At 50.9% G+C, this 13,359-nt stretch overlaps 3 protein-coding genes across 3 annotated transcripts; 2 read left to right on the top strand and 1 right to left on the bottom strand.

The window, feature by feature from the left end:
- Nucleotides 1-1,018: 1,018 nt before the first annotated feature.
- On the top strand, nt 1,019-1,855 carry UCRPA7_7562 (hypothetical protein; the record flags this gene model as incomplete). The annotated part of the gene is made up of 3 exons (XM_007920090.1): nt 1,019-1,151; nt 1,211-1,439; nt 1,525-1,855. The coding sequence occupies 3 exons, from the start codon at nt 1,019-1,021 to the stop codon at nt 1,853-1,855; spliced, it is 693 nt and encodes a 230-aa protein (XP_007918281.1).
- Nucleotides 1,856-7,188: 5,333 nt separating this feature from the next.
- Nucleotides 7,189-7,738, top strand: UCRPA7_7563 (putative pro41 protein; the record flags this gene model as incomplete). The annotated part of the gene is made up of 3 exons (XM_007920091.1): nt 7,189-7,246; nt 7,309-7,625; nt 7,679-7,738. The coding sequence occupies 3 exons, from the start codon at nt 7,189-7,191 to the stop codon at nt 7,736-7,738; spliced, it is 435 nt and encodes a 144-aa protein (XP_007918282.1).
- A 1,260-nt stretch (nt 7,739-8,998) lies between these two features.
- Nucleotides 8,999-9,762, bottom strand: UCRPA7_7564 (putative shwachman-bodian-diamond syndrome protein; the record flags this gene model as incomplete). Its single annotated transcript, XM_007920092.1, has 3 exons — nt 8,999-9,055; nt 9,117-9,240; nt 9,599-9,762. The coding sequence occupies 3 exons, from the start codon at nt 9,760-9,762 to the stop codon at nt 8,999-9,001; spliced, it is 345 nt and encodes a 114-aa protein (XP_007918283.1).
- Between the last annotated feature and the right edge of the window lie 3,597 nt (nt 9,763-13,359).

Below are 13,359 nucleotides of genomic sequence, written 5' to 3' on the forward strand. Positions count from 1 at the left end.
TATGGGCAACATATACACCAATTGAACATGCGCATGTCTGTAGCACTATTACGGAACACCGAAGCAGAGCTAAGGGCGAAAGAGAAGGCAGAAGCGCCAACGGTCAAAACAAAAGAACAGACTGAAAAGGAGGAACAGTTGAAGGCGAGATACGGGACGACAGCCAAGGAATCACACGCTTCAAAAGACGCCCCAAGGAGTGTATGGAAACGGAAATTCAGGCCTCTTCCGGAAGGGAAAGCTGTCGATCTTTTCGCAGATGTCATTGGTGATGGCTTCATATTATTCGTTGCCACTGGCTTGATCATCTACGAGTATTGGCGATCATCTCAGAAACCTGACACAAATAAACTTAGGATCGACGAGTTGAGGCAGCAGCTGGAGGCCGCACAAAACAAGGAACAGGAGCTGGAAAAGGAAGAAAAGAGTCTACAAGAAAGAGTGCGGCTCTTGGAGGATGTACTTCGGAATTACAGAGATCCTAAGACGAAGCAGCCTCTTCTATCTCTGCCGACACCGACAAGTCCACCACCTATTTGAACGAGACGCAAATGGCCGCCATATTAGACTTAACTCTAGGTCGCCAAGCGGTCTGCCTTTGATCTTGGCAGATATTGATGCCATTCTCACGAATAAGCTGCGTATGGCTGTTGTGGGGATCATTAATGTATATACCAATTGATGTGTACGATCAAGTCTCGGGACTATATTGGGTAGGCACGATCCACAGGATTCTTGCCACAAAAATATGGCGTTCAGGAGAGATTTCAAATTCTCCAGGTAGTTGTTGCTGAGAGGGGAAGGAAGGCTCGATAGATGGCCGGAGAAGGCAAGAGCTTTCCTACTATGGTGGCTCTAAACTCCTCTCCCGTTTTCTTGGATTATGTTAGATGATACCACTATAGAAAGGGCAAGCAAGCATAAAACACACCTCTCACGAACTGAAAAAAGAAATACAAAATAATCTGAAGCCGCTTGGACAAGACTCACGTCAATTACGAGTATACGGCTACATACGATGGCCCAAACTGCCTCCCTTAAGCATACACCCCTTGCTGCCAATGTTCCGACGTTCTGCACGTCTCTGCGAAAGCGGAGGGAATGGGAAACTCTGGTGCCCATCCTGCTGAAAGAGACGCCAAAATGGCGAGGTATGTTGACTCGAACTGAAGTGTTGCTTGATTGTCTAGAAGATGCTGAACATCTCTAGAGTCAAGACTCGAGACTCACGATGTCGCTATGCCTGTGGCCAAATCAGAGTCGCCCTCTGGTCATGCAATTTTCCGCTTTATCTTGTTATCCCAAGTCGATGTCGGGTCCGATCAGACAGAGCAGCGTCTCAACCGACTTGCGCATCTGACAGGCGGCATCAATGTTGCTGTGATTTTTCTCCTCGGTGATGGAGGCAACATGTCTGGCTTTATGCAACTGCAGCTCGAGTAGGTTTCCTTTATTGCCTTTTGTATGCGGAAATGGCAAATAAAGCCACATTATCAAGACGATGTTGCTTATAAGTATTCATAGTATGATGGACAAGTTCGACATGCGACTTCTGCCCCTATATACTGTGCAAGCTCTACCGACTACTCTAGCAGCTTTCATCCAACAACTCAGCACCGTTAGCCACCCATCGAGGCCATATAAGACCATTGTTCATGACCTCTTGTCATACAGCACCCTGAATCCGCATTTGACCGAGCACAAGCTCAACTTGCTTAGCGACATCACAAGTGGTTTCAAAGAACTCGCTAGCAAGGCAGCCACGGAAGAGGGCAAGGCTATCCTATTAGAGTATCTGGGCGAAGAGGACGCGCAGCGGGTCATCGACTTCTGGATGTTTGAATACGCGCTATGAGTGGCTGGCAACCAAGGTATTCTTTGGTATTTTAGGTGCGACAACGTGACGGACCTGGGATGATGAAGATTATGGCATATCCAGTGAGAGAACGCCCACAAAACGAGCTCTCTGGCTAAGACCACGGACTACATTTGTGAATCGTCCATGCGTGTCTGGGATCTCGAGCTTCTCTGGTGTAAGAGGATATTGATAGCAGCGCACCTCCCTCTTTGGTACGACCCAGATGTGCTATGTCAAGATTTAAACGGAGGCCGTGGACGATTTGGACGGCAAGTAGTAATCAACATCGCTAAGACTAGCACAATCACTCATAAAGCTTCCATGGCTACTCGGGCTTTCAACCAAGAGGAATGCGACCCGTATACTCTGAACGCGTGGGCACCTCATTCTCCATCGATGGTCGGAACACGGAAATAGAATTATCAAGGCCAAGATATCCAATCCAATGATTGTGTTCATGATGGTCTGCAAGCCTCATTCTATTTCCGCAATGTCGGTGGCAGGGATTAATCCGAGCAGTTGCCCGCATCTTCGGTCACAATCTCTAGTTGAACCAGAAAGGAATAGTCCAATGTGCAGCGTGATATGGCGTACGTTGCATACATCCGGCTCACAAGCATCCAACCCCACACTTCCGAACAAGCAGAGGTTCAACCTAGAGGTGCATGCCCTTACGGAGAAGTGTTGCTTGAAGCACAGCTCAACACCCAAACCTCGCTGTCGATTTACTGGTGACAAGGGCACACTTCCCGTTGTATAATGGAATGCCAGCAGGATCTATCACGATCCCAAGCAGGCCTTACAGAGTCGGCAGAAGAAGTAATCCCAGAACTACCCCAATTCCGCATGACACAAGCTACGTGGTTGATAAGAGCTAGGTATGAAAACGGTCGTATGATACCAAGGATTCGATATCACAGTCAACAAAGAGCCCCCACAATCACATCACCGCTAGATCGATAAGATGTGTGACGACGCTTAATTGCCAAGTAGGCAGACCAAGGCAGAGGGTGCGAGATGATAACCGGCCACCTATTGCAACATGACTGCTGGATGTGAAGTCCAGCGGTGAAGATTTGCGGGGAAAGGGAAGCCACCGGATCGCGGCAGGCACAGCGGTGAAGACCATAAACGGTAATCCGTTCACAGATTTCACGGCTCTTCACGCATCTTCATGAGAGAACCTTTCTTCGAACAAACGGACTGCAGAGTAGGGTGACGGGCAAATGGTTTACTTCTTGCCCATCTGACAAGTTCTCTCACCGGACCTTCAAGATAACTTCGTAGGACCGTCCATGTTCCATGCACCGACCACGAGTCGAGTCGACTGGAGGAAGCAGGATAACACCAGAGACTTGCGGGGGCCAAAGCCGGGCAATATAAGAAATGGCTTACAGAATCTCTATTATGGGCAGCCCAGATCTTGCCTAGCACCCGCTAAAGCGCAATTGACCAGTGGAAAGGCCCGCTGCCGTGAACACTTCAGGTCCCGCCCGCAGATGTGGTGGGAGCGATGGCGGGAAGGATCCTAGAAGTCACTTATTGGCTGAGTCTGGACCCGGCTGGCACACCATTCACCATCACAGTGGACTAGGCCCTGAATCCCAGCGACTTCCATGTGGCTTGAAGCAAGAGCCAATGAGAATTTCTGTGCAACCGCCAACAAACCTGCAGTGTCTTCTGGGAGTTGCGAGGCTTGGGAAGTCGCTGACTGCATCTACCGACTCAAGAGTAATGTGCGTGATGGAATCTTTCAACCGCATGGCTTCCAGTGACGCGGCGTGTGATAGACCATTCCCACTACCGACGTCGTCTCCGAGAAATGGGAAAAAGGGTGCAGGAGCACACCCAACCTCAACTCGTCAAGTCTCACGACGCCTCGAGGTAAGCGACAATGTGGCATACTTGTTGGGTGCAAGACGGCTTGACCATCCTTCTGGGTGCGAGGCGCGGTCTGCCAAGCGCAAGGAAGGAAAAGAAGCCATGCTATGCAGTCAAAGATCACCAACTTCTTCAATCTGGCAAATCGTCGTGCCTGACTCTCGTAACGGCTGTCACACTTGGATGAAGTGCCATAGCCTATCTCATTATCATTGACAGCAAATGAAGTGTCTTGACTAGCGATGAATCAAGCTTCTGCCATCCGTGCGGTGAATGAGCGATTCAACTCTATCGAAACATCCCAACCATACAGTCGCCCGAATTACGATGGGAGCATCGAGTGCTGTCTGGTCTATCGACTGATAGTCGAGCCAGAACCTTGCCACCTCGGATGAGTTGCCGAGGCCTTTGACAGCTGCTTTGTTGAGGCGAACAGCGAAAAAAGCACAGCTCAGCGTTTCACATTTGTAGCTACCAAAGACCGAGTGGAGCGGTCCTCAAACAAGCTTAATTGGAGCCATCAACGAGAATCTGCTCTGCCGGTTCCGACAACCCAATGTGTCGAGGTATTAGAAACAAAGAAGGAGCGCAATATGTGGGCTGTTAAGGAAGCTTATTGATGTCGTTCTTCACTGCGCCGTAGAGCGACATCCGTCCTGTCAATCGATCAGTTGATCCGATCCTGCAAATGTACGCCTTGCACGCCGCCGCCTGTGGCGACCAAGGAAAGAACCCTGGGCGGGTGTCTGAGCGCATCTGGGGTCCCGGTCGGGCCTGTCTTACTCGCCTCGCAGCAGCCGAGAAAGAGGCTTGGCGACGGGGAGCACTTGGGCGGGTCTCTCAAACAGCATCTGCCTCATGGGCATGTTAGTTGACAGGGCACTGTTAGAGAGCCGCTTGATCGACTGTCGCAGACATTCAGATGGCATGAACTGTTGAGATTGCACAGCCGTCCGAGGACGAGATGACAACAGGCTGACAGAGATCATCAGCATTGTACTCGTTGTAGCACTGATTCAGGTCGGCCACGAGGTGTGGTGTAACGATAGTAGGGCATCTTGTGGTGAGGCGGGCGGGGGCAGCACCGCATGGAGTTTGGGCTGCACCAGGGCATCAATGACGCTAGTGAAACTGCCATTGTTGAACCTCACGATGAGGTTCTTGGTGTTCTTAGGCTATCTTCAATCACATTTCACCAAATTGTGACTGTCCACGACACCTGCATCGATAGAAGTCTAGGGCAACTGCGTCTGGCTTCTTTTGGTAGTCCTTCAACAAATGCAGCAGCAGTGATGAGCTGGCTCACCTGGCAACGATGGGACAGGCCGGGCGGAGGGTCTTGGCCAGATAGGGAACGAGAGTGACACGAGCAAGAGACGTCCAAGTCACTGACCGCCAGAAAAGCTACGACAAGTGACGCCTGCGATACCTTTGGGGCTGCTGGGTTGCTGATACAAGGGCCTGGAGGGGAGCCCATCCCTGCGGTCCGGGGGTTTGACCCCTGCGTTGTCCAAGCGGCAGCGAGTGTCATTGGCCGTGCCCCAACCTGTAACCGCCCAGTCTCTCCAATCACCTTGGCCGAGCCGGCCTGTGCTATTCTCAACCACGTCCCATTTCACCACCACCTCGCAGCACCCAATGCTTTGCCTGCTCGCTGCTGCCCGTGGCCGCTCTCGGCATCAGCACGCGCTGCTACTCTGGCCGCCGGCCTTCTGATGAGGGCTGGAAGCAATCAATCGATCAATTAATCGCTGTGGGAGAGACACACTAGCAGAAAACAGCATCCAGTGCGTGCCTTGGCCCTGGCTTCCCAGCCTGCCAGTCACCGCCTTCTTAACTAAATCGGGTCATATGGCCATGTCTGCACATCATGGAACAGGCCGACTGCTCCCGCCCATGGCCTACAGCGGAGATTTCCCCCCAGTCAGTCGTCCAGAATGGCCAGCAGTAGCGGCCAACTGGGACTGGTTGGGGCGGCTTGCACACTAAAGCAGAGAATCGGTCGCGGCCGTGGCTCATGAGACTGGAAATCTCCCTCGTTTGCCGCGGAGTCCAATCTGCGTTGTACTGCGTAGTGTATGGATGGATGGACGTACATCGAGCGGGTATGTAGGTCACTCACTACACGAGTAAGCTAGATCAGGCCATGCATGCGCATGCATGTACAAGTGTACGTACATTCAATACAATATCTACAATAGGCCGCCCAGATGCAGGTGTTAATCCTCTCCCACGGACTCCCAATCAGTTCTAGTCGAACCTACATGCGACTACTCCTCCTCCTCCCGCACGCACTGGGCTTCCCGTTCTTAAACCTGCATGCCCCGGGACGTCTGAGGATCAAGCAGACTTCTCTTACATGCTAAAATACGGTCTTGCCTCACATCTTCCCCTGGCCTCGACCCCCTTCCTCGTCCTGTCTGATCTTCAAACCTCCTTTCAATGCGAACGAGGCAATGAATCCCTGAGATCGCCAGCATAGACCCATTGCTGCCACGAGCCACCCTCAACCCAGCCCACAAGCTGCTTCAGAACACAACGCCATAAAGAACCTTAATGTTGGACCCGCAGACAGAGCATCCGTCTTCCGTGCCTCGTCTTCCTCGTACCCTGGCGGCGCCCTGCCCCTTCTAGATATCCCAGCTCTCTCCACCCCCTTAGGAGAGCCTCATCGGTCACCCAGAAACACCTTAATGCCGCTCGGATGCCAGCTGTCATCATAGATCAGATTTCCAGAACCTGGATCACAGACGACATCATACCAGCATCAAGCCAGAAACATCCGATACCCAGCCCCCACCCGCTGAGGTAGCAGGGCACTGTCTGATACACCACAACTCCCGGCCCGGGTGCTTGCCCACTGGGCGGGCACGTACCATCCAAAGTGTGGCTCTGCTGCCAGAAAACCCAGACACTCTGAGAGGGTTCCCACCCCCAGGCGAGCAATATAGACTCGCTTGGCCCCGCTGGCCGGTCTCTTCCTGGGCTTTCTCACCCTCTTCCCTTCCTTCTAGGTAGCGCTGTGCACTCGCCTGTCGATAGCCCTCTTTCATATCGGCAGTTTCTGTTCAACGCCAAGGACAGGTCCGGATACCTGTACCTCTTTATTTCCGAACCCTTTCTTACCTTTCGACTTCGACCAGTTCAAACTTCCTTTCTTTTCCACCGGTTGGGTCTTGTTTTGCAGTAGTGTCTTGGAAAGTAGGGCTTCGACAGACCGACGACTTCGAATTTTACCTAGGAGCTTGACGCATTCTTTATTGGGCATTCTTCGAAGTTTCTGACTGTTTGGGGCTGCGCCTAAATCGAATCACCAAGACCTCAAAAGGACTTCCGGCAAAGGGCATCGGGAGGAAAAGGAAAGAGCAATCTAGGAACGGCCAAGGGCGAGAAGAGAAAGAGAAAGGAACGCAAGGAACCAAGGATTTGGTAATAGGAAAGGAACCAAAATGGGCAGACTTATCAAGAACCACTGGGCAAGGCTCATCATCCTGAGCTCGGCAGCTTGTAAGTGAAGATGTTCATCCAGGAAATTATCATCAGGAGTATCACGCTAACAAGCGAACCAGACCAAATTGCCGCTGCTCTGGAGGGCTTCTTCTGGCCAAAGATATTCTTCGACTTTCTGACGAAGACACTGGATCCAGCTGTGAAGCCATTCCCGATATTGCAAATTATCAATTTAGTGATGGGCATATTGCTATTTGCCTGGGAGTGGCCGCTGGGATTCATTGCGGGATCATCGATCCACCGGAGCCTCGAGGCTCGTCTGGCAGTGCTGCCGCTGGCGGCTCTCGCCTCCATTCTCATCTACCAGGGAACCAACGCTGCACTGTACTACGTGGTTGCCATGGTTGTGTATTTCTGGGCATACAGCGAGGGCGAGGTACGTTACATCACCAACTATATTCGAAGCAACAAATCCTAACATTCTCATAGATCATCTGCGCCAAGCCCTGGACACTACCTCAACGAGGCGGTCGTGGTGGCCGAGTCTAAGCTCCATCACCACCGACAGCCACGATATACATATCCTCTCTTCTCTCCAGCTCTCTGTACTGTGTTGCGAGTAGGGAACATGGCGGAACCATCCCTACAACCAAGCAATCACAACAGGCGCTGGAGAGCCGTATATATCAATCAACCCAAGGCGAACCTTATTTTGCTTCTAGATGGCATATCATTTCTTGTTTTACCTATTATCACTTTTTGTCTATATGGGGGTGTCTCTTTTGACTTGTCTCCATCGCGACCAAGGAGAGACGAAGGAGGGGGAACGAAAGACTTCCGGCGTTCAAGACAAAGAAAGGGACATCTACATATCCCCAAGGAAAACTCGACTACGGGGGCTAGGGGGCGTCACGCGAGATTTCTTTCCCATATAGGGTCGCTCGCGAAGTGCAGGGGAGGAGGAGGAAGGAGAGAGGCGGGATAGATGGGTGGATTGTTTACGAGGAGAGACGGATTACAGCTTCGGGTGTACTATCACCATGATATCAAATCCAGCAGTTTACGAGGAGGACCAGAACTAGCTGGTGGTTGCTCGCGATGACATCTTTCTCGCGGCAGCTCATCAAAGCCTCTCACATGGCTCAATCATGACAGTAGCATTAATACGATCTGGATTCACAGTCCAAATGAAATGACTTCATTACTTCAAAGCGCACTGTGTAAAACACTCGTATTAGACATGAAGCAACCCAATCTGATGAAATGGCAGATCTCTAGCGCCGAGAGAGTTTCAAGCGACTGGCGAGACGGTGGCGGCTCCACACCTGAGTCGCAGCGAAGGATTCGAAACACGATCGAAACGATGGAAGCGCCACGGCAACGAGGCTCATTTTGGATGCACACTGATCACATGAGAAGCGCTTGAAATGAAATTTGTGGCGGGAAAATGAGTTGCTTAGCAGACTATATGCTAGCTATGGTTCAATGTTGACTTCCTGCTGCGGTCATGACTGTCAATTTTCACAATTGACATCCGCGCAATGAGAATGAAGCCAGAACGACCAATGATCCCGTATCCACCATACCAATGGTTTGGTTTCCCTCGTAACGTGCCCCAAAAGTAAGACCCAGACCATTGTAAGATCCCAAATCTCAATAGCAACGTAGGCAGGTCATGCAAGCAACCGATACCATTTCGCAGCAGTTGTAACAGCAACGTTCATAACTCGTCTGAAGCACGTCACAAAATGTGCGAAATAGACGCCTCAAGTGGCATTTGAACCGGCGTCTCTTCTTCCGCGGATCCCTCTAGTGAGCGGCGAGCGGGCCTTTCGAGTCATTCTTTGGTCCCTGACGTTCGGGCATCTGAGAATGACATGTTAGTAATCGGATGTTATTTGGTCTTCAATCAAGCTGGGGTACTTACCGATGACTCCTGGAGAGTTCCCTTCTCTAGGATCTGCTTGATCACATCCTCGTCCGCGTGGGTGCCGAACTCGTTGTCGAGAACGGAATCGGATGCCTCATCATATGTGCCTTGAGCACCATGCCTGTGATTAATTCCATTGGTTAGCGATCATAATCATCCAATAAGGCTGTAAGTTTGCATTTTGCATGGTCAAGGCCACACCCAGGGCCTGCCACAACCATGCGTTGTGACAAGAATAGGCAGAGCCTGGTAGTCAGGGCCTCGACCATGGTGGTGGCAATGTCATCTATTTCAAGCCAACAGGCGACTTGAAACACGCGATAGCCGCTGGGCAGTGGCAGGCCTATTCAGACCAACACCGGCCACCTCAAGTGATGTTGGTCATGTCAAACATCGACTCCATCAATTGAAGCGGAGATGATAACTAGTCTTTACTTCGACAGGGAAAAGAAAAGTTGCCATAGCATGACAAAACTTACTTGTGCGTCACGAAAACCTTGAAGGCAGAGACAAAGTGTGTCAAGGCAACAGACTTGTCCTCTTGCCACTTCTTGTAGGTCTCGATATCATCAACGAAGATGAGGAAGTCGTCCTCCTTGCCCTTGAGATGGACCTTGGCCTGCTCGGTAGCTCCGCGGACCATTTTGACGGATGGGTGGGATGAGAATAATGTACGTGTGTATGTGGAAAGGGTGGCTGTGGGGAGTGGACGGCGGCAATAGCTGACGTCGACGGCTGTTTTAAGTAGTGGTGTGTTTGGCTGTTTGGCTGTTTGCTGTTTGAGCTCAGTGTCGTGGGATGAAGGGCTCGTTGGTGATTGATGGACTGTTGTTTGTCGTGGAGGTGTAAAGGTAGAAGTGTGTGATGTGTGATGATGAGGAATTAGAGGAGGAAGATTTTGCGGGGAGAGCTCAAGAGCTTTCAAAATATACTGCTGGGAGCTGTAGGGAGGAGTAGGTACCTTAGGTAAGTGTCGTGATCGTCATGCCATCAATTTACGCTGCAAGTTGGAGCTCACGGGAGCAACTACGTCATCGTTGTTGGTGATGGCGGGGCTGGGTGCCACCTCTGGCAGCTGAAAGACACTGGTGGACAAGCTCGGAAGCTGCTGCCCCAGCTGCCTTGCTGCTTTCTGCCTAGCTGCCTTTGCTGCCCATTACGCCGTAGTGGGGTCCTCGCCTTGTTCCCGTCCCTACCTGCCCTTAGAAAATCTACGTTCCTGCATTTTTGTTCGGTTGGTTCCTTACGACGTCACACGTTGCAGGGATGGGGGATGGGTCTGTACGGAGAGCCACGACCGAAGCGGCCTTCATAGATGAAATGAAGAGCCATCCAGATGCTACGTGGAGATCAGGTAAGGCGGTGATGTAGGTGCCTGCATGCACGTGTAGATGCACCCTCTAGCTCCAGTTGTGGACAACGGTTGACTGCATCAAGGAAGCGACTTGACGAAGAGGTAGAAGCAACCACTTTTCGTGAAATGACAACAAGTCAAGATGGATAATTTGTGCTATAATCTAGAGGTGCCCTCTGTCCAAGCCTGTAAACCCTGATAGTGATGCTTCAATGCAGTTAGTAATGCAAGCCACTCAGTTGACGGTGGTATAAACTAATTCACGTCCTGTCCAGCGCCGGAACCAGGCATACCCAAACATACTTCATGGGCCTATAGATGCTGCCCCAATCTACTCGTACACTCCCTCATGGATTACCGGAAAAAACTGCGAATCCCTTGCGCCATTACGCCTCGCCGCAGCATCTCAACTTTGTGCCGGGCATTTGTCAATCGAGGAATTGAGGTGTTTCGATCACCTCGCAAGTCGTGCTGTATGTTCTCTTTGTCTGATGGGCACGACGACTTTTTGGACACATCGGATACTTGTCGATTGATCCACAAGCTGTTCGCCGAGGAGGTACGGAGAACCGGCGAGTCTGCGGTAATGTGGTCCACGTTCAGCCCAGGTGAGTTGCCGATGGTGACAAGCCGGCGCCCACCATGTTCTGCAGGTGGATTACCAGGCTCTCCTGAGTTGATTCGCGAATCTGTGGGGCTGTGCTTTTCGGAATCATCATCAATGATGGATAGGCAAGAATGCACAGAGTCATCGGGTTGGCAGAGGGTCAGCCCTGTCGCGGGAGGTGCCCTTGCAGTCGTTGCATCAAGCAATCTTCTGGCGGCCTCAGTTCCATCATCGCTTACGATCTTTTTCAGACTCGTGACGCTCGGCGATCTTCTCGTGAAGGTGCTTGCAATGCTCGTAACACTCAATTTCCGGATCATAGACGATGCTGATGAGCGAACTGCATGCTCGCTCCTCGCCCGCGCTGTCATGCCGGGGAAAGGCAAGATCCCGCGAGTCCAGACATCCGCTACAAGGGCTTCCAGCCGAGCTCTGTCTCCAGGAGATGGTGCTAGAACCGGAAGTCGACCAGTAGTTGTGAGTAATGATTGCGAACGATTGATAGACGCCGTAGTGGTACTGCTTGTCGACTCTTTTTCCATGGTTGTGTTCTTCAATATGACATGGGATATTGGAGATTTGGCCCCGACAGTCGTAGCTCGATGTATGGACATCCTGCGTGCCACTGTCCCTATGATAAACTATTAGATTCTTCATTGGCCAGTATGTACGATCATAACATTGCATCATTAGACTTACCTTGTTTTCCGAAAACGGTCCCGAGCGTCCTGATATTCAAGGATAAAAAGTTGAAAGTTTTGACCTGTGTTTGCTCTGCAACATCTTTGGCCGGGACGTACACCAATCGCGAGCGCCACTCTGTTTCCTCTCGAGAAGTGCAAGCTGTCATCACAATCTCGTACAGCTGACAATCACATTCAAAGACAACTTTCCAGGTGTACGGGGCCGTATGGCACTGTAAACCTGAAAGTGAGTTAGCAGCGATCACAGGTTCTGCAAGAACATTAATTACCTCGCCCATTGTCAGCAGCCTCTACTTTGATCGTGGCGAGAGGGATGCACGCTTGGATGGTGTAAATTTGGTCAACTCTGTTGCCGGTCGCGAGGCACAGCCAGTCGCGATATAAGAGAGCGATCATGTACTTTCCTTCTACGCCATCTCTTGTTTGCCAACAGACATGAAGAACACCACACAATTGGATGTGCCCGAATGATCGAATACAATTCTTTGATGCAGTATCGAGATTCTGCGAGCCATTAGTCAAAAACCATGATCCCCTGTCTTTCAGCGTACCGTATTAGGGAACATGAGGCGGTCTTGGAGCAGCCAGGTCTTTTGAAGCACAGATCTGACCTGAACATCGTCTGTGGCGCGATTGATTTCTGCTGTAGCTTCGCGAAGTCTGACAAGCGTGTCCTCAATTTCCATATGCGAGTGAGGGCAGTCGCAGACGGGAGTATACTTCAACAATTCTGCAAATAGGAGAGGGTATTTGCAAACTCTCTGGATAGGCTTGCAGACGTTAGATGTAGCCTGATCACATGCTCAGTGTTTACTTACCTTGACCAATAGGTCACCGATCGTTGATGATTTCTTGAAGTGGGCGCCGTGATCACTACCCGGACCCAATGACGCTGCCAAGGCTTCGAGACCCCGTTGATATGTGTCCCATTGTGGTAACGTACGATGTGCTGAAGCGATATCTTTGATCATCATCTCGTACTTCGCCCCGTATTCTTCGTAGACAAAAAACCGTCCCATCTAGATCAGGACTTAGCTGCAATCCATAGAATGAAAGATGAGAAACGAAGTCATACTTTCCGGGAAAAGATTCTGGCTACATCCGCTGCCACCTGGGGGTCGGCGATCATTCCAGGGACGGCGTCCAACCATCCCATTCCATCGTTATCCTCCGGGACAGCGTCGAGACTTCTCCAACGGTGATGGCCCGTTGCCACTTTCGAACCAGGGGTAGCCACCTCAAGTTGTGTGTATTCGGAATGTGGTACGGCATGGTGCAGTTCTCCTAATATTTCTTCATGTAATTCGACAATGTCTGCAAGATTTCGATTGATTGATGATCGAAGTCTCATCGGCAAGGTAGGTAAAGATACAAGGATTGTAACATAAACCTGCACGGTCATCAGCATGGCGAAAAAAGAACAATAGTAAACAAAACTTACGTTCATCAAAAACCGCACGTCTCCAATATATCCCTCTTCTGTGTTAATCAGCTCTTCCAGAATACGGCGCCGCTGCAGCGATCGCTCCACAACTGCTTTGTCCATAACCAATGATCTTTCTAAACAAGAACTAT

This window comes from Phaeoacremonium minimum, assembly GCF_000392275.1.
Source record: "Phaeoacremonium minimum UCRPA7 unplaced genomic scaffold PA7_03_scaffold_541, whole genome shotgun sequence".
Taxonomy (NCBI): domain Eukaryota; kingdom Fungi; phylum Ascomycota; class Sordariomycetes; order Togniniales; family Togniniaceae; genus Phaeoacremonium; species Phaeoacremonium minimum.